The sequence below is a fragment of the Eptatretus burgeri genome, chromosome 4, assembly GCF_056783735.1.
Source record: "Eptatretus burgeri isolate ZD-2024b chromosome 4, Ebu_testis_v1, whole genome shotgun sequence".
Taxonomy (NCBI): domain Eukaryota; kingdom Metazoa; phylum Chordata; class Myxini; order Myxiniformes; family Myxinidae; genus Eptatretus; species Eptatretus burgeri.
Window position 1 is genome coordinate 32,308,443 of NC_140964.1, and position 26,915 is coordinate 32,335,357.

The window sequence follows — 26,915 nt, forward strand, 5'->3', positions numbered from 1 at the left end:
TGAAAAATAAGGTGGGTACTTTCGCTTGGGCAAACAGGCTTCCCTCTACATTTTATACTTTTGTCATATGCACAATGTCACAGTTGCTGTGCTGTCTCTGTCAAGGACAAACGTGTGTGATATTGGATGGTACTTTGACTGCATTTTGAATTGTAAGAAATTGCGAAGAACAATAAAATTTAGTGTCGTTGTTGTACATAGTGACAGACAGCTATGTAACCAATAACTTTGTTAATCGAGCAGAATTCGGACTCTTTCACCAGCCTACAGGCAAGATTTGATGACATGATGGGATGAGGTTGGATTGAAGGGGGCATGGTGTGGGTTTTTAGGAGGGAGGTGTGGGTGGCAGGAAGGTGGAGAAAGTTTACGTTTTGTATCCCACTGATAGGCTGCATCTGAATCCGGACCTGAACCTAAATGAAATCGGCTTGGTCTTGTCACCAACCCACTCATCCACCTAGTTTTGTCATAACCCATCCACAACTTTTTGAAATATCATGTTGTATGGTGTTTTAGCCCCATCTCTCAACGGTGAAGGAGGAGATGAGATTGGGATCATACTCTGTGCAGAGCGTTGGTTCTGCTTAAGCAGTCTCCTTGGCTATTGGGCACAATCCTGGACAGGTCACCATTCCGACACAGTATACCAGCATGCTGCACTCATTTTGCCGACCTCAGAAGGATGACAGGCCGAGTTTACCCCACCTGGTATTAATTAAACAGCTCAGCGGGATTTGAACTCGGGACCCTCGGATCAAAAGCTCACCACCCTTACCATTAAGCCAACACCAGACATAATGGTGAAGAATCACTTAAAAATTTAATAATTCTCATATCCGGATCAGAATCTTCACCAAAATTGAATCGCTTCATCCTTGTCATACACCTAACCTGTCCATCAAGTTTTGTACAAATCCATGCATAACCTTTTGAAATATCCTACTCACAGATCAGACAGACCGACAAACAAACATGGGTGAAAACATAACCTCTGTCCACGTTTTGTGGCAGAGGTAAAAACTTTGTGGCGGATTTCTCAAAACTGTAAACTGTGGTTCGAGTGAACAGTTTTGAGAGGAATTTCTGTCCACAACAACAGCAAAGAGGAAAGAAACATTAATTGTGCGAATAATTATTCCTTTTATATGTGCTATAATTTTCAATCAAATTGTGTTGGAAAAACTACTGGATCGCAAAAGTGATATTTATAGACTCTGAATATGTTTTCGTAGCATTTTGATTTGTTTGAGAACGCTACCTGTACTATGTTGTGTACATCACTTACCTTGTTGTATGCCACGATCCTGATCCAGATGGATCAATTGAAGCAGGAGCTCTCCAGGAAGGATTCCGAGCTTTTAGCTCTACAAACACGATTGGAGACCCTGACAAACCAGAACTCGGACAGCCAGCAGCACATCGAGGTTTTGAAAGAGTCACTCACAGCTAAAGAGCAGCGTGCAGCCATTCTGCAAGCAGAGGTAAAAGTCAAACGTTTTTGTATTGATGAGTTTGAAAACCAATGGTACTGCCATATCTAAAGTGAGCTTTGCTTGCATACCGATTGCTATTGTCGACGTTGGGGGCACTATAGGCATGGGAATCTGTCTGTGGTTGATCTCACTAGCAGTCCTTTCGTAAGGCACGTATTATGTGAGTGCCAGGCTTGTCTGGACAGGCTCATCGAGGTAGTTGAGAATCGTCACACCTGATAATTTTAAGTGTTGATTTTAAGTGCCGTTACTCCAGCTGTAATGAACAGAATTTTTTTTTTTAAAGGCTTGGTTGGATGCCATTATCCCTACTTTTTATGGGGCATGTTAGATTAAGGAGGCGATTGGATTTGAGCTTTGAACTCTTCAAATGTTCTGCCTAACATTTTGCCTTAAATCAGGGGGGGACTTCTGACAGAACTCCATTCGGCGTGACTGTCCTAGCTGGCTATAAAAAAATAAAGAAGCTTCAGACTTGTGTGTGGTGAGGGAGCAGCACACCCTGTTCCTTGGCTTCATCCAAGAGAAAAGATGGATCCATCCATCCATCCATTGGGACCATACTCTGTGTAGAGCGTTTGTGCTGCCTTAGCAGTCTCCTTGGCTATTGAGTACAATCCTGGACGGGTCGCCACTCCGCCACAGGATACCAGCATGCTGGCACTCATTTTGCCAACTTCGGAAGGATGACGGACAGATCAACCCCACCTGGTATTAATTCAACAGCTGAGGGGGATTTGAACTCTGCATCCTAGGATTCCAAGCCCACCACCTTAACCATTAAGCCAACATCAGGCATGTGGTGTTGATGGCATATCCAACAAAAGATGGATGCTGCCCAACAACCCTTCTTTGTACTACCTAAAATGCCTTGTAGACCCTGGGAAATTCAGGGGTAATGAAGGATTTGTCACAGCTGAATATGCCTGGTCTCTCTCTAGCCTTTGAGTCCAGCTTATACTATGCGTCCTGCCCAAGAAGAGGATCAAGGCTGTTGGCAAGGTCTTGGAAACTAAAAGACTCCACATCTTACATAGGTTGATGAGTACCGAGCAAACCTTGCCTGGTGACTTCTGTGTGGCTTTTTGCTGACTCAGTGATCCATTCGTCAAGCCATCTATTTATTGGCAACCACTGTCTTCCACCTAATGTTATGTTGCCTTGATATGTACCATCACTCCCACTAATGAGTGGTGTGTAAGAGCCTTGTGTCGACATTCATTTTAATGATGGTTTATGTCCAGTCCTACTTTTGCTTGGCAAAGACTGTTCCTTTACATCCTCTGTGACTTCAGTGTCATCAACACTGGAATTTGAGGGAGAGAGGGGGGAAGAGTGAGGAATGCAGGAGATATATATATATATATATATATATATATATATATATATATATATATATATATATATATATATATATATATATATATATATATATATATATATATATATATATATATATATATATATATATATATATATATATATATATATATATATATGGGAAACACTGAAATCCACCAGTAAGAGGGTTGGGCTAATGGAGGTAATAAAGATCATGAGTTGGAGAGTCAAAGTGGATGGCATGAGGTGGCGGACGGAAGAGTGGGAAAGAACGAGAAAGTCCTTCACAATAGTACTTTGGTTCAAGTGCAACCGACACGAGTGTTCATCAAAGTGTTTGTACGTGTCAGTGGTTTGGAAGTAAAATTGTTTGCTTGAACAGTCTATTCATTAAATTTTCGAAGCCTGTTTTTATTTTTTAAGATAAATAATAATAAAATAAAAAACCTTGCACACTCACTTAAAGAAAGCTGTAAAGTTCGAAAATGTATTAACATACCAATTGCTTGTGGAAAAGCTATACGTATGTAATTAATAATTCTCACGAAGGAAAATACAAGAGGCCTGTGCGTCTTAGCTTCAGGCAATGCCAGCTCTGTTAAATAGTAAAACAAAATGAGAATTAATAAAGCAAACACAAACAAAGTCGAGAATGAGAGGCATGACTTGTGAAAGATAAGGGCTATCTATTTATTACATACATGTGCGGGACGGAGAGTGGAGCGGTCCCTAAAATTGAGAAAATGAATGGGAAAGAATAATGAAGGAAGGCAGAGGACTGGGCAGGTGGGGGGGGGGGGAGAATGGAACAGTTTGAATGGGGGGGGAGACAAAAAGGGGGCATGTATGCAGCATACTGGGGGGTTGAGCCTGGTGTTGGCTTAGCGGTTAGGGTGGTGGCTTGGCATCCTAGGGTCCTGAGTTCGATCCCCGTTGGCCACTGAATTAACACCAGGGGGTTGACTCAGCCTGTCATCCTTGGGAGGTTGGTAAAATGAGCACCAGAATACTGGTAATAGGGGCACTGCATCAGCGGCATAGCCGCGCCCCTAACTCATGATGCAACCAGTTGCCAAAAAAGCAGCACACTATGGGAACTTGGGGGTTGTGGGGAGGTGGTAATGTGGTAAAAATTACACCATGTCTGCATGTGTGATAAATAGATGGGGGCTGGCATGATAGCTTTGAGGTATGCACACTCCCCTTTGAGCTGCTTAACATGGGTGCGCATCTCAACCCAGCGATAAACTGTCACTCTGGTGCTTTGCATGCAGGATGATACATCAACGTGTCTGTCGTCCATTGGAAGGAAGTTGAGCCAGAGAACGAATGTGCCAGCATTGGTCATTCATTGGTGGATATTAAAGATCCCACGGTGTCCTTCGTGAAGAGTTTGCAAGCTATCGCCGTGGCACCCTGGTCAAATGACAAGTTCTTGCTCTAACCTTCAGGAAACATTGTATCAGCATCACAGCCCGTGCCCGCCAGCTTTTATGCTACCTGCAGCCATGTGCTGCATACAAACGAAGAAGAAGAAGAATCTCCCATCCCACTTCGCTTACTCCTGTATTCTCTCTTCTGTCTTTCTGTTTTGTTGGCCTCTTTTCCAATTCCTACCCTTCATTCTCTTCTATGTATTTCTACTTTTCTTTCCTCTTTTTCATTATATCAAAAAAAACATAAAGATGTCTCAAACAAGATCTCAAAAAGAGTTCACCCAGCCAGGCCTGCTCATTTTTCAGTTCGAGCATCGCTGCTGGCATTCAAAAGACCTCATTGTATGACGCACCAGATACACGAGAAAAGAGTCGCTGTTCACCGCAGAAGCATAAGCGTCAGCAATATCATCAGCAATATCATCAGCAATAAAAGACAAAATGATTGTAAGTTGCAGCATCCATGTCATTGGCTAATGCTATGACATTAATACGAGGCTAGATTGTCCAAACTAGTCCAAAGTATCACAACCAAGTATGTGTCGTCGTGTCGTCGTGTCGTTATGGCAGCACGGATGTAGATGAGTGAACTGAAGGCTCTACTTCTCTCAGTTCAGGGCCTGACCTGCGTAGCGAACACACAGTTCAGATTGGGTTAGCCTGCGGGGCTTCCGTTGTACAATTTGTCAATGCTCTCTGCCTGTCCCGGCTATCTGAGCCCGGAGATCTGTGTGCTTCATCCTGGCCTTTTTGTTTGTTTGCACCGTTGCATCTGTCTGCAACTCGCCGGCAGTCCTTATCTCTCTGCCCTCAGCTCGTCTCCTCCAGTAATTTATCTTCGGTTTTCTGTCCCTACTCTTGAGCTCACAACCGTGGATGCAAACGGCGGGTGTGCGCAACCCTCCTCCTTCTCTCTCTCTCTCTCTTGGGCCTCTCTGCATGCCAATGTTCACGTGGCTTCGTCATCTTAAATACTCTGTAAGGCGCGAGGTGATTTATTGTGCTCCGTAACGTTACAGAGCCTGTAGGTCTTCCCGGTAATCAGCAACTTGGGGCAAACTTTTAGTCATTAGCCAGAAGGCCATTGACCGAAGGAGTGTGGGGGAGGCTGTTTGGTAGCACAGGAAGAAAGCGAGATGGCAGTCATTTTTTTTTTTTCAGCACTGTTTGCCCACTTTGCTTCACTCAAAAGCAACTGCACTCCCCTAACCCCCACCCCCACCACTCCTTTCCCCCACCCCCCTTCCAAAACCCAAGCTCAATTTGCCTTATTATGTCATCCGTAGTACAAGTCTCGACACATGCTCTGCAGGGGGTGCTCAGGCACTCCTGTAACTGAGGGTGTGGACCTTTTGTACTTTCTTCTTTGTAGTTAGCAACCTTTACACTCACGGTTTAAATGGTTTTATTCGTATTATCAGTTTAGTGATTTATATTCATTTCAACCATTTAATTTAAGATGTACAGGAAGCAATTATAACATCAGGTTATAAAAGTACTTTTCATTTTAATGGCTTTTTCTGAGTTGGCTTCAACCGTGCCTTTTGCGCCCTTTATGTATTTATTTTTCCTGCAACTGTAAAATTTATTAAAGGAAATTGTGATTATTAACCACGAAATAACATGAAAGTATGAATCTTATTCTTGGCCGGATCAGGTCTGACGAAAGCCGCCATCTGATGCGCATCACCAGCAGGTGATATGCCGCATCGAGCAGTGCATCAATCTTCAGACTGACGTTCGTTATCCAAAACGGCCTGCTCGCAACTACGACGTGTATTTTTTGAAGATTTAATGGTATTTTCATAATAGGGTAGACCTTTGGGATGGTACCCTGGCCAAATTCCAAATTCCTATTTTATGTTTGGAGTGTTTGGTTGCCCTGTGAAGGTTGACTTTTAGGTTCAGGACAAGTTTATTTTTACACTATCTCATAAATATGCTTTCGTTATCATTTGATTTTGAATAAACAAGTTTTTTTTTTTTGTTTTTTTTTCAGCTTCATATGTTGAAATGGAAGATAAAAATGCTGGAAGTTTTGACTCTCCTTTGCCCTCCCCTCCCCCCCCCCCACACACTTCCTGCTCTCCCTTTCACTGCATGTCCCATACGTTATCTTCCGTTTCTGCTCCTCTCACTCCACTATCCTTCCTTTTCTCCTCTATCTCCCCCCTATCGATTTTTTTTCTTCCTTTTTGTTTTCTTTCTTTCTCTCACTGCTGCTCCCACCCCCTTTCCCATGCCCCTTTTACAAACATGATGCGTAGATGGCTCCAAACAAGTCTGAATGCTTTCACAAGCACTATATCCTGACAGAACCACCACTCCATCCTTTAATGACCACACAAAGCAGAAGGTTATGATAGGAATTGTGATGCACAGGCATACCTGAGTTAAAGAGGTAGGCCATTGTGCACTTGGCCAAATTCTAAATTCTGGCCTTAATCAATGGAGCTGCCATGTCGGCCGCATAGCTATGTCTCAATTCCCATTCGACCGGCAAACCCAACTTCTGATTGATTTCCCGTGAAATACATATTCGCCGGATAGATGGAGGAATTACCTGAGAGTGGGTCCTAGGGTCAAGCCAATAGACTGTGCTAGTTGATTAGTATCAGCCCTCAGACAGTATTTGTGAAAATCTTTCTCGTCGGTCATGGGGAGGTGCGGGGGGCAGGGGGGAAGGGGGAGGGGGGGCAAAATCCTCATGGCATTAGCTTCTTTTGCAAATCTTCTGCCATTGGAGTTCCAAATTGCTGCCAGATTTTGCAATTTGCTTGTCAGGTGGACATTCCTGTAAATGATGTATGCTCTTGTGTTGCGGACTAAAACGGCCGAGGGAGGAGACCGTTCCGAAGGTGACACCTGGTCTCGCCGTTGTTTGTTTTTGTTTTACGTGGCGGTTTGGTTTTGAAGTTTCCGCCTCATGACGGGTGTCTGTGCGATTGACACTTGCACTCTCCACAGAGATTTGCAGAAGTGACGGCAAAGTGCCAGGAGCTGGCTTGGCCTTTGTGGCCTCTTTGAGCCGACAATAATCGTTTCAATATTTACCTTTCAATTAGGTCCGTATCGACTCATTATAGCGATCCCCAATAAAAGGTAGTCTGCGCAACTACCTCCCTCATTGCGTCCTACTCATCTAACCTCTCTCTTAATGAGCGTCCACCCATGACCTAATTGCCTAACACTTTGTCTGCTATTTAGGCCATGGCGAAACTTCTTGAACCGTGCCTTTTGTTTTACCTCTTCGTGTCGGCTTTGCTCAATCACCTTGCGCTTTGACTCTTTGTGTGTCCACGTATTTTGAACGGCTGCTTAATACCACTCAAGGCCCCTTTCATGTGTGCCCTCAAACAATGGTGTAGTGATGGCACAGCAAAAACTCAAACTAGTTTCCATGTCCTCATGGATCTAAATTGGTCTTGAAGGTAACACCGGGGCTAGTGAAAACATGTGGGGGTTTGTTTGGTTCCTGTTGAAGGAAAATAAGTTGAAAAGGTAAACTGCCAGTGCCATTTCGGTATAGTATGTTCTTCGGTGATGAGGCCCAAACCATATTCTCACAAGTGCTGAAAGGGGTTTTCTCTTCCGTTAACATCGTTCTCTATACAGTAGGGCCAGCACAAAACCTACCTGGCTCAGAAAGCGGGAGAATCCGTTCTCTTTCTTTCGCACTTAATGAGCAACGTGGTTGGCCGCGAACGAAATAAAAATGGTTATCCTCTTTGTGTTGATGAATATATCCTTCATTTTGTACTGCAGAATAATAATTATGTTTGGATAATTCAATTATTCGCTCATGAAGCTTAGTTAATGCCAGGTGGCTTTACAGAATTGCTGTGCATGAACTAATTTTAAAAGCATTTCACCTTCTTATGTATGAATGATTGAGGTTTATCCCCCCCCCCTCCTCGTCCCTGCAGGTAATGTCATCATATATTTATGAGAAAAAGCTCTTCAAAAATCACCTTTGATGATTGTGATGTCATCGGTGACAAGATAAGGTGTTGAACAGTTTTCTGGGATTGTCATGGTGTTTTTTTGTTGTTGTTGTTGTTAACTTGATTAAAATAGAACTTATGCAATAATATTCTGAGAATCCATCAACTTTTCAAGCTCAAGTGCACTTCAGGGTTCCCTCATGCTCATTCATACTTATGCAATACTTTGGCTACTGGTTGAATCATTTATCAGGGTGTGGTTTTGCCTCTGGTGCATCCCACCTCACCCTCATCCCCTCCCCCTTCAGTATGTTAAGGCATAAACATGATTGTGTTTTTTAAACGTGCACAGAGTGGCAGTCTTATCAGTAATACCGTGGGATTGTTAATGTGTACAAGTGAATGCTTGCATATGGGACAGCAGGCTTAATGTCATGTCTCATCCAAAGGACAGCATACTCAATAACGCAGTGCCCTGGCTGCTTCAGGTATTACATGTGAAAACATTACCTGTCTCATAACTTTGTTTCGAAGTCATCCAGCTTGGGAAATTAGATGTACTCATCGATACAGTTGCTGCATCGTTGTTTTTTTAATTGCATCCGGATGTGTAATATTCAATATGAGGTGGAATTAAAAATCACACTTCTAGTAATGCAATCACTACTTTCAACAATCGGCATGATGATACAACCGAGGATTGGAAAACTGGCTGACCACCACCATCATTCCTGCTTCAGAGAATGAAAACTCCCTTTCCACTCAATCCTACCTTTCTTTCAATGCCATGAATTAGACTACTGTGACAGTCCTCTTTCTTTTTCTGAAATTATTATTGTAAAATAATTTCGATGCACTATGGTTTGTTTCTGCTATCAAGCTGACATTTTCCACGACTGCATGCCCACTCATTACAGGTGGAGGCCTTGCGGTTGCGCCTCGAGGAGAAGGAAGCTTTACTTGCGCGGAAGTCCCAGCAGGTACAGGAACTATCAGATGAGAAGTGTTCCATGACCGGCGAGATTCGAGACCTCAAGGACATGATGGAGGTCAAAGAGCGAAAGATTAATGTACTACAGAAGAAGGCAAGCCTGTACCATCGCACGTCCGACTTCCTTTGCCCTTTCATTCTTCTCTGCTACTCTTCATGCATCTTCATCTCTCTCTCTCTCTCTCTCTCTCTCTCTGAAAGTTTTCTGCAACCCCAACATCCCACCCTCCCTTGTAGTTGGTATAACTGGTGCTATTATTTTTGTGTCTCGCAGCCGAAGGCCGGAGGCGTTATGTTTTTGGGCTGTCCGTCCAAGCCCCCGTCCGTTATCAGTCTTTTTTCTTCCCACGATAACTTGTTAACCACTTGAGGGATTTCAACCAAACTTGTCACATAAGTATTGATTGTAATACAAGACAAATTGTTTCAACTTTTGGTTCAAAAAGGTCAAGTGCCCTTTGAAAACCATTTTTCAGACCATAGTTTGAAGCAATTAGAAGCACTGCTTCTCATGTTCTAGAATTAGAAGCATCTGATGTTGTCTCTCTTCTACCGATCCTTCTTTTTCACAATCATGCTATCTCTATCACGTGACCTTTCATTTCGATCAAACATAACAGTGGGTTGACATCGAATGCGGGTGCAGGCATGTCCATCGAGACATTCCCGTCAAATTATATTTTCTATTTTTTATACCACTATAGCTACGTAAATGATTTTCACCCTTTCAGAAAATTCTAGTTGAGTTATATTAATAATAAAAATAATAATGATAATAGGCCATAATACATCCAGTTCTATCTCGCCGAGAAAATGAGTTTTGTGACTCATGTCATGGAACTACTTGAAATGTGGGTGTTCTGCATGATTTCGGCCCGCTGAATCCGAAAATGGATGTCGCTATTGCGGCAAAGTGGCACATTGGCCTCTACGTGGCATTTCAAGGTGTATGCTACTCATTCGTAGGAATCGAGAAAGTAATCAGATGTTTTGATAACATATGTCACTTTTATTGCAATCTCTGGAGAGAGTGGGCCCGAGGACAGAAATAACAGCTTCATCATGGCAAGGCAGTGCACACAGGCCTATGAATCGCCCTTAACGGTGTAATATCATCATGCATAGAAAAGACAGAGACCGCAAGTGAACAGAACTCTTCATGGTGAATGTTTACAATCTATTGATCTCAAAACAAAACCATTGTTTTCTAGCGTCGCCCAGGCCTGAAGATGGCTCTCAAAAGTGCATTATCCTAACCTATCAGAAAGCAGATGCGATTGATCAGGTCGAAGAAGCATATACTATTACAAATGGGTTGGACTAAACACTAAACTTCCAAAATCATATGCAACATATAGCATTTACAACACAGAAATAGTGAGATGTGAATGTCGTGGGATATGTGGATTACTTGTATAAATGCGACTCAAAAGAACAAGATCACATTCAGTCGTCTGCAAAAGTATTCACCACCTACCAATAATGCCACCTTTAAATGAATTATGTAGAAACAATTTTTTCAAATTACTTGTATATTCATTACTGAAGAGATCAAATTAAACACTGTTGTAGTTGAAGGAGGTCACATGTCAGGAATACCTGCAAAACATGTACAAATCAAAATTCACTGGTTGGAAAAGTATTCAGCCCCTGAGGTCAGTACTTGGTGGAACAATGTTTTAGAGCAATGACTGCGATGAGTCTTTCTGGGTAGGTCTCCACCAGCTTTTCACAGCGAGATGGTGAAATCTTTACCCATTCTCCATGTGAAAATTTCTCTAGTTCTGCCAAGTTTGATGGGCATCGTCGATGGACTGTGATCTTCAAGTCTCGCCATAAATCTTCATTTGGGTTCAAGTCAGGACTTTGATTGGGCTACTCAGTAACATTTGTTTTCTTCTTATTCAGCCACTCCAGTGTGGCTTTAGCTTTGTGCTTCGGATCATTGTCCTGCTGAAATGTGAATCTCCTACCAAGTTTCACATTCATGGCTGACTCAAGCAGACTTTCATTAAGGATTCTCCTGTGCTTTGTACCATCCATTGTCCCTTCTATCCTGACTAGCTTGCCAGGCACTGCTGATGAAAAGCAGCCCCATAACATGTTGCTGCCACCATCATGCTTTACAGTAGAGATGGTGTTGACTGGATGATGTGCAGTGTTAGGCTCATGCCAAACCTAACACTTTGAATTTGGACCAAAATGTTCAATTTTTGTCTCGTCTCACCAAAAAAACTTATCTCCACATGCCTGTAGTATCATAAAGATGCTTTTTTGCAATCTTGGTACAAGCATTTAAGATGTGTCTTTTCAGTTATGGCTTCTTTCTTGCCACTTGTCCATCGAGGCCAGATTTGTGAAGTGAATGGGATATTGTTGATTGATGAATGCTGACCCCCATCTCGGACATGAAGTCTTGCTGATCTTTCAAATAGCGTCTTGCAGATCTTGGATTTACAGTGACATCCCGCTTGCCCGGCTGCTGAGTTTGGATGGGCAACCTGATCTGGGTTGAGTCTAGGTGGTATGATACGTCTTCCACTTCTTAATGATGGATTTCATTGTACTCAAAGGGATAATGAGTGACTTTGAAATCTTCTTATAACCCTCTCCTGAATGCTACTTCTTTACCACTTTATGTCTGATGTCTTTGGGAAGCTCCTTGGTCTTCATGTTTGCCTTCTTGGTTGATCAAGTGAGTTGCACATTAAAACTCTTTTGTTAAATGGGTACTGCGACAAATGAGTCGATGACAGGCTCATCAGATGCACCAAAGGACCATGATACCATCAAGTTGTATAGTGGCACTGGAACCAGAGCTTCAGCAGCTTTTATGCTGATATCAGCTGCCATTGGGGGGGGGGGCAGGGAACCCTCAGTCCTCTACAACCAGCCATCTCCTCCCTCATCATCATTGCAGTGGTGTACCTGACCTGGAGATAGGACTCTAGCTTCTTCTTGGGTGGTGTGCTCAGGATTCGGGCTTCACCGTCATCAGCCGAGGTCTCATTCACAGGCCCTGAACTGGAGGAAGGGAGTTTTTCCAAGGGTAGAGCCTGGGTTGATTGTCTCAACAAACATAATATGACTCTTATATCGCTGCTGTTGTCGATGGAAGCAGAGCAGTGGATAACTGAAGCAAATGTCTGTTTTGAGTTGAGCTGCCCTGTACCCTGAAGCATCTTTTACTTGCATGAACTGACCAGTTCAATAAAAAGCTGCAGTAATTTGCTCATCCTCATAGTCTGATAACATCCAATTATTTGAGGCTCAATAATGGTCTCATAGAAAACTTGGAATATCTTATTTTCGGAAAAGCCCGGCTCATCACTCTTCTCAATTTCTAAGGACCTATAAACAGGCCGAGTATACAGAGAATAACAGTCCTTGTGATACTGGGCCTCAGCAGCAACACAGTCATGGTCTTGGATATGAAACATGATGCTTTCATCATTCTTCAATCCAGCTGCTTTCCGTAGCTTCCTCTGTCTGAGTGTTCAGCACTCATGAGCTTGTCACAAACCCTCTTACCTGCTCACTCAATGAAATGGTTTTGGCAGATTATAAACAAACAGTTGAGAGGACTGGTCAGGTTGTTGACATAAAGCACTACTCTGGCTGTATCCTTGCTCTTCGGATCCTCACTGAACATAGACGAGAGTTTCGGCAGGGGCTGCTTGCAGCCCATGTTGATCTCTGCAAAGCGTTTGATTCAGTAAATCAGGATGTCCTCTGGAGGATTCTTGGTCTTCATGGGGTGCCACCAAAACTGATCGATCTGATGTCTGAACTATACTCTGGTACTAAGAGTGCTGTGAGATTTGGTGATACCATCTCCAACTTATTTCCAGTTGTTACTGGAGTTTGTCAGGGATGTGTACTGGCTCCCACACTTTTCAGCACTTGCATGGACTGGATTCTGGGGAGGATGTCGGAGAGCTCAAGCTGCGGTGCATCATTTGGGAATGTCATGATCTCTGACCTTGATTTCGCAGATGATGCAGTCATCTTTGCAGAGACTTTAGATATCCTTTTGGGGGCCCGCTCGAGGTGCTGAATGAGGAGTCTGAGCTGCTGGAATTACAGGTTTCCTGGGTCAAACTAAGATACAGGCTTTCAATGACATCTTGGATGCTGCTATCTTGTCTGTACCTGTTTGTGGTGAGAATGTTGAGGTCACACAGATTCACTTACCTTAGCAGTGATATTCATGTCTTTGCTGGCTGTGAGCCAGAGGTCAATAGACATCTGGGTCGGGCCTGGGGAGTCATGGATTCACTGGATCATCGGGTTTGGCACTGCCTGTCCCTCTGCAGGAGGACAAAATTCCAAGTCTTGCGGTCCTTTGTGCTTCCAGTCTTGCTCTATGGATGTAAGACTTGGATTCTGACCAGGGATCTGAGATGGAGTCTTGATTCCTTTGGCAAAATTCTTCTTTTCAAGCATGGAAGTGGATCGGGAAATCTTCGTGCTGTTAGTGAAGTGTGCATTACACTTCCCGTGGAAGCCCAACCCCTTTATGTTTATGCAATGACACATCCCAAAGTTAATCATGTTTGACGGAAACTTTGTGGTGTCCACCTTCTAATGCGAACCATTTATAGCACATAACACGAAATTCTCCCAGGAATTATCACTGAATCGTGTTGCAGTCTCTCTCAATTCCTCCACATGCAGACACTCCATGTTGACAAGAAACATCGACGAAAGACAACTCTACAGTGAATGATCGATTGAATGTGAAACCGAATGTTCCACATTCGGTTTCACATTCACATGGATGCATCATAATCCTGTTTCCGGATTGACCGATGAGCTTGTTTCATGGTTTTTTTTTTTATCCTCCACAGTGAAGCAAGAGAGGTTTTCAGAATCTCATCAATAAGATTGAAATTCGATCGGTTGTGCCACATTTTGCGTTTGACAAACTCTACATGTTGCATTGTACACTATGATAGATTTTCTGGCCATAAATCAACCAGTTCCATGATTATGAGTAACAAAGATGAAAGATAGGAGCTCATGTCACACAGCCTATAATGAGATTAGTTCAAGGAACTTCATTCAACGCAGGAGGAGGCCATTCGGCCCATCAAGCCTGTGCTATTATTACCAACTTATTATGGTTGCTTGTCCATGCTCTATCCTTTTAATTCCTGAACATCAAGCAAGGAAGCAGCACATGCCATTTTTTTCTTTATTCTTTTGTATGACTGAGACAGGGTTCGAACTGCCAACCTCCCAGACTCAGAGCGGACGCTCTAAACATTACACCACCAGGTCTGGTTCAAAGTCATGATTGTGTTTATCTATCTATAATTCCAGCAGTCTGTGTCTGTGTTTGTGTCTGTGTCTGTGTGTGTCTGTGACCGCTGTTTCTCGAAAACCACTGGTCCGATCTCATTGAAACTTGCCAGGTATATTGCTGGGTACCTGAGGATGTGCCTTTTCAAGGTTTGATATTAATCAGACAAGTGCTTCCCAAGTTATGGCCATTTATTTACCAAACCAATGACAAGACACGTTGTTGCGTGGGCGTGGCCGATGGGGAAGGGAAGCTCAGCCTCGTTCCTCATTACGGGTTACAACGTACGGACTTCCGGAGAGTGATGACTTCGTGTATTCTAATAATTTCTCGATTTCTTATGCGCATTTATAGATACACAATGCCCCAAGTTATGATAGTTTTCATATTAGACGGTGTATAAATTTCGGTAACATCAGAGTGCTGGCATGCTCCGAACCAGGAAGTAATTTTTTTTTTCTCTATTCTCTTCTCTTTTTGTTTTTCCTTGCCACGACATTGCGAAAAGGTAAAATACGTTGGCGCTAATTGAATAATCGGGTATTAAAACTAAATTGCGAATAATCGTAACTGCGAATAATATGCCAACTTCCGGGCCACGCACGTACGGGCACACGAGAGCGAAGAAACGGCCTGTGTGGTTGTTGTTTGTTGCTCGCGGTTTGAATATTTATTTATGAATTTTTTTTTTTTTTTTTTTTTTTTACGGGCACGTACTAGTACCTTCAAAGATTTCATCAAAATATCTGAAAGTTTTTGGCATCTCAGGGTGTCATTTTTGAATTTTTTTTGCCATCCTATGCTATATATCATTGTAGTTCACACACAGCCTGATGTTGGCTTCACGGTTAGGGTGGCTGGCTTGGGACTTTAGGGTCCTGAGTTCGAGCCTCCCTTCGTTGAACTAACACCAGGTGGGGTTGAATTAGCCTGTCATCCTTCTGAGGTCGGCAAAATGAGTACCAGTGTACTGATAATAGGGGAATTGCATCAGCGGCACAGCCGCGCCCTCAGCCAATGATGTTACCTGCAGCCTTGTGCTACATACGAAGAAGTAAGTAGTTCACACCTCATGTCATGTTGTTACATTGTTTACACCAAATCATCCACTCATCCATTCACATCGGGTGGTTGTACACATTTAATATCCCATTGATATACTGTATATGCATTTGTACTTGTGTATGTGTTTTTGTGATCCTTGTTTTGTTTGAGTTTCAAGTAAGAACTGCTCTCATTTTGCTCTGCACCCAATAGATGCTGTTTAAAATCCATTTTAAAAACCGTTATTTAAGTCTCGAGTGTTAGATTCCTTATCATAGGGCTCAATTGGTAACCATATTCCCTGGACAGGTGTCAAATTGGATAGAAAAATCTTAGAATCTAACAAAGGTTCCTCCATGCTTATTACCTCCGCTCCATGCTTATTACGTCTGCCACCGAAGGTGGACCAAGGTTATGTTTTCACCCATGTTTGTCTGTCTGTGTATGGACGGATTCGGATGAAACATGGTGAACAGATCAAGTGTGTAACAAGGCCAAATTGATTAGATTTTAATGAAGATCCGGATACGAGAATTTTACATTTTTTAGTGATTCTTCACCATTGAAAGATAGGGCCAAAAACGATATATAGTACATCATGATATCTGAAAACGTTATGGACAGATTCGGATGAAACTTGGTGGATGAGTTGGGTTGGTGACGATAACAAGCCAATTAGATTTGGGTTCAGGTCCGAATGCAAATCCAGCCTTTTAGTGGGATACAAAACGTAAACTATTCAGCCTGGTGGAGGTATATGCGCTTTGCCGAGTGCTGTTCTAGTGTATTCGTGTATACATGGGCATCTTCTTGTAAATACATGGAACTTTCTGTTATTCACAAAGTTTCGGCTCATAGAAGAGCCATTTGGATTGCAGACATACTTTTTTGCAGAGCATTATCAATGCCGAAGCAGTCGTTCGGCAGAGAATAAATTGGGTGGTTTGCCATTTCCGGAGCCAGTAGTAGTCAGTGTTATAATGTTGGAATTTGGCCAGAATGTCGCTGATAACTCTTCTACTCTTCGCGAAAAACCGAGGTTTTTTTTTTTCTGTTTTTTTATTTTTATTTTTACCTCCACCAACGAATACTACCAAATGGGACGCCCAGCTGAACATCAACCCAAGGGATGACACACTTTGCGTTAGAAACTCCATGTCTGCGAAGCACCTAACTGACAGTTTATCGATGTGTCAGGAATCAAATACAGACTGTACAGCTCATAGATGAGTATGCTACCTCTGAATTAATTATCCTGTCCCAGGAGAAGAGCAGCAGTAATAAAATAGGTGAGAACAAAGAAATCCAGACAAAGTAAAACTACCAAACACATATTGCTTCCTGTACCACTGATGGCATGGAAATGTTAAAGTGATATCAGTTCTTGCATATGCAGCACAAGGCATTATTGGCTGAGTATGCGGTTGTGCCCTCTGTGGGTTAGGACAGGAATTTCGAATTTGTTCAGGGTGCAGGTGATAGCTCACCTACTGTTTGCGAAGGACATCATGGGATCGTTAACGTCCAACTAATGCCGACAGATGGGACGCCCAGTTTAAGGCCCGTTCGAGGGACGGCACACACACTGATGAATCGCCCTTCCTGTGAAACGCCAGGATGACAGTGTATAGCTGGGTCGGGATTCAAACACAGGCTAGACAGATTAGAGATGAGTGTGGGTAACCCCATGTCATGTTGCCAGTTAAAAAGTGAGATCATAAAGGGGATAGAAAGAACCATTTGAATAAAAAGTACAGAAACGGGAAGATGAAGAAGGAAAGGGAAAAAACGAACAGAGGAAAACCAGAAGCTCATAATGGCAAGACAAGAGCTGGCTTTACATTTCTATATCAATCATCAAGGTAGCATGCTTCAAGGTGCAGCGCACCGTGCTTGCACCTCAGTTACCATTGAACAATTTAGAACTTGCCAGGGATTGAACCCAAGACAAAACAGCTCGTAAGCGAGCACACTGCCAACTGAGCGACCCTGTCTTTTTGAATGCAGTGATGAAAGACTTGCTCGTTAATTGTGGCATTGGTAAGTGGTGGTGGATTTTCTCCAGTGCACGTGATGGGTCAAGTACACATCCAAAACTTTTGAGAAGTTAAAAGTAACTTTTGGCATAACTAGCAATCAAACAGTTGCACCTTAATCATCTATTCTGATATTTTGCCACAGGTCATGCGGCCTACTCTTTCCACACGGCACTCTGTAGTACACGCAGCGTTGATTGGTCGAATCTAAATTGCACAATACAGTGGCAGTCTAGTTCCTAACTTACATTGTGGGTCACTTCTAATTGACTACATAAAAGATAGCAGGTATTTGTAAACAAAACAAAACAATCATTTTGAGGCCCTGTGTGAAATCTGTTCTTCATTATTGGTATTCCATATCTTCTTTTTTTGGTCTCTGCTGCGATTTTGCTTCTCCAACTATCTGTCCACACTCTAGTATATGGAAACCTAATGTGTCATGAGAATGAGGAAAGAGTGTATGCAAGTGATTGCGTGTTGAGGCTTCAACAGACATTCTCGGTAGCCTGTAGTGATACCTGAAGTGACCCTGTTGTTCACTCATCTTGCCTGGGCATCCGCAAAACTTCCTGTAATGATGAGATGCTTCGGTTTCCTGGTAGTTTTAAACGATTTAGAGGATTCGTACACACGGTGCAATACTGCGGGTGGGGGTCATTCTCTGGAGGGGAATTGTGATGGAATTTTTATTTTGCGGCAAAAGTACATTGATAACCATTTCATATTTCCAGGAAAGCTTGGAAGAATAACTTTGGGCTAATGTGGCAGAGCTGGCTTTTTGCATTAAGGAAGTAAGATCAAGACTGGCAAAATGCCCGACAGGCTTCAGCTTTACGTTGGCTCTGGAAGATTGTGCAGCTGGAACCCTAAGACGCTATCAGCAGATCCATAACACCAGCTTGACTATTATTGTGCTGGCTTAATCAGATATGGGGAATGGGGAATGGGGAAGGAGGGCTGGTTGTGGGGGGGGGGGTATATGTTAGACTCAAATCTATGGAAGTTTTTGTTGATAGCATCAACTGGTGAGTTCCATGTGCTTTTGCATCAGGTGAGATAAACATGCTCAAACTTAAGGAATTGCATCACTTTGTCATATCCTGCAGAACACCCATGGGATAATGCCTCGCAGAATAGCACTTTCCCATTCTGGAAGACTATCCTTTATCGAAATACAAATTTTTTTTTTACCCCAAAAAAGTTTGAGATTATAGGAAACGATACACTACCTCGAGGTCTCTGAATCTTTTTGTTTCTTACAGATTGAGAATCTGCAAGAGCAGATAAGAGACAAAGAGAAGCAACTGGGCAGCTTGAAAGAGCGCTTGAAGTCACTTCAGGCCGATTCATCCAACACAGACACCGCCCTCGCGACACTGGAGGAGGCGCTTTCTGAAAAGGTCCACCAACCTTGTCTCTTCTGCTATCATTTGCCTCATCTTGCTTGCTCTCTGATGTTCTGGATCCTCCTCCCTTCATTTCTAACATCCCAGAATTGATTTTCCCAGTGACAAATGTATTCATTCAAACTCTAATAAAAGGGCTGTATAACCAATTGATCACGAGTGGACCACACTGCACGCTCTCTCTTGCTCTTTGTGGGTGCTTGTGCCTGGCAACTGATGAAGCAATTTCTTTAAGGGTATGGATGTCCTGCAGCAAGATAACTGTTTTAATCAAACTTGCTTATTCGTAGACCAGCGCACTGGTTCACGATTCAAACTGTTGAAAGCCGAAACGGTTGAAACACTTTTGTCTTGGTCAAGGCTTTTGCATCTTCATTCTTCCATGGATGTGTGTGGTCCGAGTGTCTGGCAATGAGTTATCTAAACTTTGCAAGACTCTTCAACACATCGTAGCTCTGTCCTGCTATCTTATTGAATCTAGTAAGAGCCGATGTTTTCTAACCTTTCCCTTCAAACCCATATCTTGTATTTTTTTCCCCCAAGTTTCTTTTTTCAGGGCCTCACTATATTCTCAGGTTGGTGATTGATTTCTTTGAAGTTAACTCAACTGACACTTTGCCAGGAACATGTCCCGTGTCGTAAATTGGTCACTCGGAGGAAACTGAATTTGACTTTGTTGGCGTACGTAGGGCTTGAATTGTCACATCCCGGTGACACAATTGCTATTCCTGCATTACAATGTTATTGCTCTTTTACCTTTGGAAAAATAACATTTTGACACTGTTTGGACACAACTGTCGAGTTTCACTGCTTTTCCGAGAAGAACCAGTGTTGGCATCAACAAAGAATGTTCGATTTGTGCGTCTTGTCCACATGATGCATATTTATGTATCTGATTATAATTTACTCTTTAATAGTTTTAATTTAGGCTGATGTAACTCTTGAACCTTATTTAAAACAGACCCCCATATCTCTACTCACTCCCCCCCTCCTCCATCTTCAATCTTGCTTTTGCTTGCCATTAGTACCTTGCACCGTTTTTGCTTCCACCCATCTTTTAACTTATAGACAATGAGATCGATAACAGATGAACCCTGAATTCATCTCCTATTTGCAAAGAGATCGACAACAGACGAGCCTCCAATAGTTGCACGAGATATTGTAGTGTACCGAGTAACATCAGGGCGAAAAGTGAAACTTGCAGGTTTCGTTTATTGGGTCGCTGTCATTCGAGCATCATGTCCGCTTCAAGGGCTACGTTAACTCCGCCAATCTGAGCAGCACAATGTATGCTATATTAAATGACTACAGGTTTTTCAACCGTTCATTTTGCAATCTTATTAGCTTGGCAAAAGAGGCTCCGGTGAGGCTTATGCTAATGGCATCCTGGCTGCTTTCCAGCACCAGGATTTCTTAATTCCTGTAAATACCATACATTTTAACTCTGATGAGGTTGCTGCAGCTGGTGGTTGTCGATGTCAGTTGTAGGAACGAATGCCAACACTACATATGATATCCAGACTCGATACGATGAGAAGTTTGAAAGAAGATTCAAGTATGGTTTATGTTTTCAAACCCTTTGTCCACAGCATGAAGCTAAAGAAAAAGAGACTATAAGAACTATAAAAAAAACAGGTATTTTATATTCGTAAAGCGGATAGAAGGAATATTTTGCCATGGAAGGTGGTCGGTCATTTTAAAGTGTTGAGTGGTTGGGGTTATAGAAGGATCCATGCGGCTTGGTTGAGTCAGCATGTCGGAGAATCTTTTAGCTCTGATTCGGTTAATTTTCTGTGCCGTTTTGTGCGTTTCTCTGCAGTGCATTGTTGTCTGTTGATTATTGCTGCAATTCTTTTATCCCTCGAGATAAACTTATTTTTGCAGGAGGTGAAAATTAGCTTCAACCATATATACATTCCCTGCCTGTTCTGCAATTTGTTAATGACTGTCTCTATCGTTCCCAAGTTATGTCTTCCAAGCCAGGGTTGAGACGAGGCTGCATTGGTGGCTTGATGGAAGGAATGTTCAAATCTTGCACTGAAATGGCCTTTTTATAATTCATGGTGAAAGAGGAATTGATGTGGGTATATGGGGCTGGCAAGATTGCACAGAGGAATGCACACTCGTCTCTAAGCTGTCCAGCTGGGTTCGATTATCAGTCCAACTATAAACTGCAGTCACAGTGTTTCACAGGTATCATTCATCAATATGTGTACTGTCCCTGAGATGGACGTTAAATTGGGCATCCTGTCTGCTGGCATTAGTTGGTGGACATTAAATAGCCCATGGTGTCCTTCATGAAGAGTAGGTAAGCTCTCGCTGGCACCGTCTCCTTAACTCCAACTCTTGGGTCTTACTCTCAGCCATGATCTCTCTTGGGCAGCCCACATTTCTAAGTTGGCCTCCAAAGCCAGGCACTGACTGGGCATCCTACGTTGAGCAAAGTCCTTCCTTGGCACACCTGAGCTCCTATCCACCTACAAGACTTTCATCCGCAGATTGATGGAATAATGCTCTCCCATCTAAACTGGCGCCCCTGTTTCGCACCTTGCTCAGCTTGATGCCGTGGAAACCGACGCTTTCAAGATCGTTGGAATCTCTCGTAATGAAGCTGAGTCTATGGGCCGATCACTTCATCATTGCCAATAGGTCGGTGGTCTTCCTGTTGTCTTCTGCCTCTTTTCTGGTCTGCACACTCTTTTCATGCTTTGTCCCCCAACCCCCCCCCCCCCCAGGTATCTGCAGGATGCAAGTGGTCAACCAGGAACTCCCTCCAAGTGAAACTGCCTAAATCCAGAACCACTTCCCTCACCTCCACTCATTTGTTCCTCGTTCTTCCTTTCTTTCGAATGAACTTCCACACTCTCTTCAATCTCATTTTCCCTCCAGGTCTTCAAGACAGCTGTTCACCACCATCTAAAATCATCCCCCATCCAAAACCATGATCCTCTCTACACCCGTTATATGACCCTCCCCCCCCCATCCCTCTCAGAATTTTGCTTCTGTATCTATCTGGTACACCCCTTGCTCTCTACCCTACCCTTCATCATTACTCGCATTCCTTATTTGACCGTCTCCATATATGATCTCCCTCGGCCCTGCCATTGGCATTTCCCCCTTCTCCTCCTGCATTTCATTTTGTTAAGTTGCGTCCTGATCCATTATGTGTTCAAGCTCTTCCATGAGCCTTGACTATGTGTACAAAAAAACCAGCGTGGCCATATTACAAATTCCTGCCCTACCCTAAGTTGAATGTCAGGCCTGGCCAGCAAGTTCGTGAAAAACTTAGACCAAGCTTCCCCCGGCCAACGCCAGAGAACATGGGAATAATTGTGCCCATTAAAGAAGAGGAGTATATGGAGATGCTCGAATGTGTACTTGGACAGGTGTCAGGACAGACCACGTCTCATTCCTGAAGCCTCCTTTTTTAATCATCAATAAGTACTCGGTCATTTCTACGATGTAACGCAAATCTTATTTCGCACATTCAGGAGCAGATGATCGAGCAGATGAAAGAACAGTGCGAGCGTGAGGAACGAGAGAAGCAGGATGAGACGGATGCTCATAAACGTGAGAGCAAGGAGCTGAAAGAACGAATCAACACACTATTGTCTGAACTCTCAGAGAAAGAGGTGAGTGTGATGAACTATGTTTTTTCTTTAAGCAGAAAACCGCAGCAGGACATTCTTTCCTTTATTTATTACCTCCGCCACTGAAGGTGGACAGAGGTTATGTTTTCACCCATGTATGTTTGTATGTTTGTCTGTCTGTGAGCAGAGTACCTCAAAAGGTTATGTACGGATTCAGACGGAAATTGGTGGGCATGTTGGTTGTGTGACAAGGACGAATTGATTCAATTTTGCTGAAGATCCGGATCTGGATACTAGAATTTTTAATTTTAAGAGTGATTCTTTACCGTTGAGAGACGGGCCTAAAACCGATATATAATACGATATCGCAAACTGTTGTGGACGGATTATGACAAAACTTGGTGGATAGGTTGGGTGTGTGACAAGGATGAATTGATTCAATTTTGGTGAGGATCTGGATCCGGATACTAGAATTTCTAATTTTAAAAGTGATCCTTCACCATTTTGAGAGACAGGGCTAAAACCGATATATAATACGATCTCACAAAAACGTTGTTGACGGATTATGCCGAAAATTGGTGCACAAGTTGGGTGTGTGACAAGGATGATTTGCTTCGATTTTTGTCCGGATCCTGTCTCTTGGTAGGATACAAACGTAAACTGTTCAGCAGCCTGGCGGAGGGATGCGCTCCACCGAGTGCCATTCTAGTTTTCTAAATGTTACATATTGGATCATATAAGGGTCATATATGATTCACATGAACATTTTATACACGTGTTCTTTACTGTCTTTGCCATTTTCTCTTGACTTTGAGATAACTAAGAATACCTGCTCCCTGTGAGAGCGAAATATGGTGTCAGAAAATCACTTGCCCTCTCTCTGCGACATGTCTGTTGATGGTTTATGTCGAAGGATTATCACTTTTTCAGCCACTGCAAACCCAGAGTGTCACGACGTAATAATCATTGTGTTCATGATTTGATGATGTACCATAATTATAACATAAATTCTGTACTTTTCAAAAGATTTTGAATGGCATGACTGGATTCACATACTGCAACATATGTTATGACTACAAACTCTCATCCTGTGGCTCCGCAGGCAGTTCATTGCATCATAGAGTCCACTATGCATTGAAAAAGGATGTTAAGCTTGCTGTCCTATTTGCCTGCAACTCTCGCGGACGTTAGAGATCCAATGGCACTTTTTGAAACAAAAAGAAGAAGAAAAAAAAAACACCTGATATTGTTGTTCCGTCACCAAGTTCCTACTCTGACTTCCATTGGGAAGGTAATGGGAGAATACTTCGTGCATTCCTGAGTTAAAGACTTCGCCACCTCCTAAGGTCTGAAACAGAGGATGGTCGAAATGCACACATTACTTCTGCTCAGGTGATTTGCTGACGATGAAAGAATGAAGTGTGGGTAAATGTTTAAACTCCTTTATGTGAAAGTCACTGCTGTAATTCAATGCAGATTACCTCTAAATTTCACAACCAAGACACGCAGGTCTGCTGCCTATGAAGATGTTTCACACCTGTCAGCTCCATTCGGTTCTCATAAGTGCAAGGATTTCCTGCTGGCTTGTCCCGTGCACAGCAGCATACACAGGTCACAATACTTGCTGCGAGAAATGCCAGGGTCAGAGTAACCCGAGTATCACCAGCAGGGTTGTACCCAGCAGGTAGTTTCTTATTGGCCCCCAATCACAACAGGGAGTGCAAGAGCCAGGTGTAAACGAATAGCTGGGTAGTCTGCGTGTTGGAAAGGGAACCTGCGATTGGTAACCGGAACCTGCCATTGTGGAGACCATATGTTATTGAGGTGAAGAGCTGAGCTCATATTGTTGCCTCTGCACTTGGTTCACTTGCAGAGCACACAAGCATCATCTACGGGGCTCACACTCTGATGATGAGGCAAACTGGGCATTGATTCGTATCCATATTCTGGTGTTCTGCCTGAAGGCAGGTTCACTACTGCCAAAGCAGTTTCTTGGCAAGGGTTATACGGGGTGGTTTGCCATTGCCTTCCCAGTTACATATCTTACTTGTACTTAAGTATGCGATGGGAAAATCAACACGGGATATGGAATTTTTTGAAAAATACCCAATCCAAGCTCATGAAGAGCAAAGTGATGGAGACTTGAAGGGTATTCAAGCAAATGCATATTAAACAGGGGTTCAACTATGAATCTGACATGTTGTTTGCATGATCACTGGAGTGTGGCTGTGCCGCTGACACAGTGCCCTTGCACATGAGAGCAGGAATTTGGAATTTGGCCAGAGTGTTGTCACACAATGCCTTACTCTTTTACTGTGGGATCCTTAATGTTCACTCAGCGAAAGCGAGCATACAGGATGTCCAGATTAACAACCCTCTGAAGGACTGCAAACTAATCGATGCAACACCCTGTCTGTTAAGCACCAGGATGACAGTTTATAGTCAGGTCGGGAACCGCACACAGAGTATACAGCTCGAAGGCAAGCACACAACCTCGGCACTATCCTTTTGCCTGCAAGTGGGGAAATATTCGGATAGAGACAGACAACTAGGTAGATGAACAGATGAGAAGGGGTTGGGGGGGGGGAGGGGGAGACAGAGACAGAAGGAAAGATGATAACGTCCTGGTAAGAGTGGTGAGAACTGATATATAAGGGAGGGTTAAAGGGTTTTGTTTGGGATATGGAAGACGACATGAGATGTCGTTGAATTGTTGTCTTGAATCCTTGGGGGGCAAAGCAGGCTACGGCATTCAATGAGGTGATTCAACAGGCAGGATAAAAGAATTTCAAAAGAGTAAAGGCAAGCCATAAGACTTGATTGTGAAAGGTTAACAAGGAAGGCGTTTGAGCCTGCGATTCCAGAGTCAAAAGATTTATGCTGAGATAGAAACACCAAACAGGCCAACCCAGTTAATCTCCTCTTCTTGTTTCGTATGCAGCACATGGTTGTAGTTAGCATCATTTGCTGGGGTGCAGCTGTGCTGCTGATGCAGTGCCCTCTGAAGGTTAGAGCAGGAATTTGGAATTTTGCCAGGGTGCTGGCAATAGCTCGCAGACTCTTTGTGAAGGACACTGTCGGATCTTTAATGTCTATCAACTAATGTTGACAGATGGGACAGCCACTTTAATGTCCATCTGATGGACGGCGCGCACGGTGATGCCACGCTTTGAATGCGAAGCACCAGGGCTGACATTTTAAGTTGGGCTTACAGTTGGGCTGACATTTTAACCTAGGCTAGACAGCTTAGAAGCGAGTGTGCATACCTCGAGTCTCTCTTACAGCCCAACCCACATCATAGATCGATGAGGATGAGGTTACAAGTATTTTGTATTTGAAGCAGCGAGATATAGATGGTATTTGAATGAGAGCTCAGTCCTGTATCTCTGCAGCGTTAGCCTATTCTACTCAAGGCCATGCCGCATATCATTAAATGGACAACTGCTTCATGCGATTGTGAATTTCAATCTTTGTGTCACTAAGTTCTACCAGCATCACCAAAGCTGACTCGAGCTTTGGAAACGCTTGATGTACGATTGCGGTTGGAGTTCAAGAGTCCTTGGCAATGACAAGGCAGTTATAGAATGTAATTTTGATCCCCAGTGTGTGCCAGAAGCCACTTGCCTGGCTCGTGATCCACATCGGCTCAGCTCCCATTATATTTCCCACTTGTACAACGGGGTGCATCCGTAAAATGCCGGTGTGGTAGTTGCAGTTACAACAAAGCTCTCCCGTGGGGAAATTGATGCTGGGAAGCTTAACAACAAGAAACCCTGGCTGCACAAACTGGAAAATGGCTGCACCAGAAAGAGACTTTTTCATTTCTATAAATCCAATCGTTTGAAACTCAATGAGAGAGCTCTGTTTCAAAGCAGTCGACACAGCCGCGGACGAAAATTGTTAGTTTTCGACAATGGAAAAGGTAAATATACACCTGTGCATTTTTCTGCGGAGTATCTATCGCTGCAGGCGATTTTATTTGGAGTCTGCCTTGTGGAGTTGGAAATCTAACCGCGTGCGAAAAATGAGCTAACTCGGCTTGACAAACGTTCTGATTTTCATTACTCCTTGCTGCTGCCCAGAGTTTTTGCCAACATTCAGATATCACGTGTATCCTATGAAATGGCAGTCTGCCGTCCTGATCCAACTTGCAGACAAGTGAGTTCACTCTAAATTGCGTCCAAGTTCAGTTGTAATGCAGCATTCTTGCATCATCGCTGTTGATATGTACGTGTTTAGCTGACGGCTGCCCCGTGCACTTGCAATGTACTCGCAGGTGCTGTGTACAGCTGCATGTGCTGGCGTGTCTCCATGACTGTATGG

General features: G+C 43.2%; 1 protein-coding gene across 7 annotated transcripts in view; it reads left to right on the top strand.

The window, feature by feature from the left end:
- LOC147027752 (ELKS/Rab6-interacting/CAST family member 1-like) overlaps nt 1–26,915 on the top strand; it is a 434,885-nt gene that overhangs the window by 141,852 nt on the left and 266,118 nt on the right. For all 7 annotated transcript variants that reach the window (XM_085877321.1, XM_085877320.1, XM_085877323.1 and 4 more), the window contains 5 exons: nt 1–11; nt 1,317–1,484; nt 9,135–9,302; nt 18,859–18,996; nt 22,494–22,634. The exon at nt 1–11 is cut by the window's left edge and continues 145 nt beyond it. In XM_085877321.1, the coding sequence (XP_085733447.1) occupies nt 1–11; nt 1,317–1,484; nt 9,135–9,302; nt 18,859–18,996; nt 22,494–22,634 (626 nt within the window). The remainder of the gene's footprint in view (nt 12–1,316; nt 1,485–9,134; nt 9,303–18,858; nt 18,997–22,493; nt 22,635–26,915) is intronic.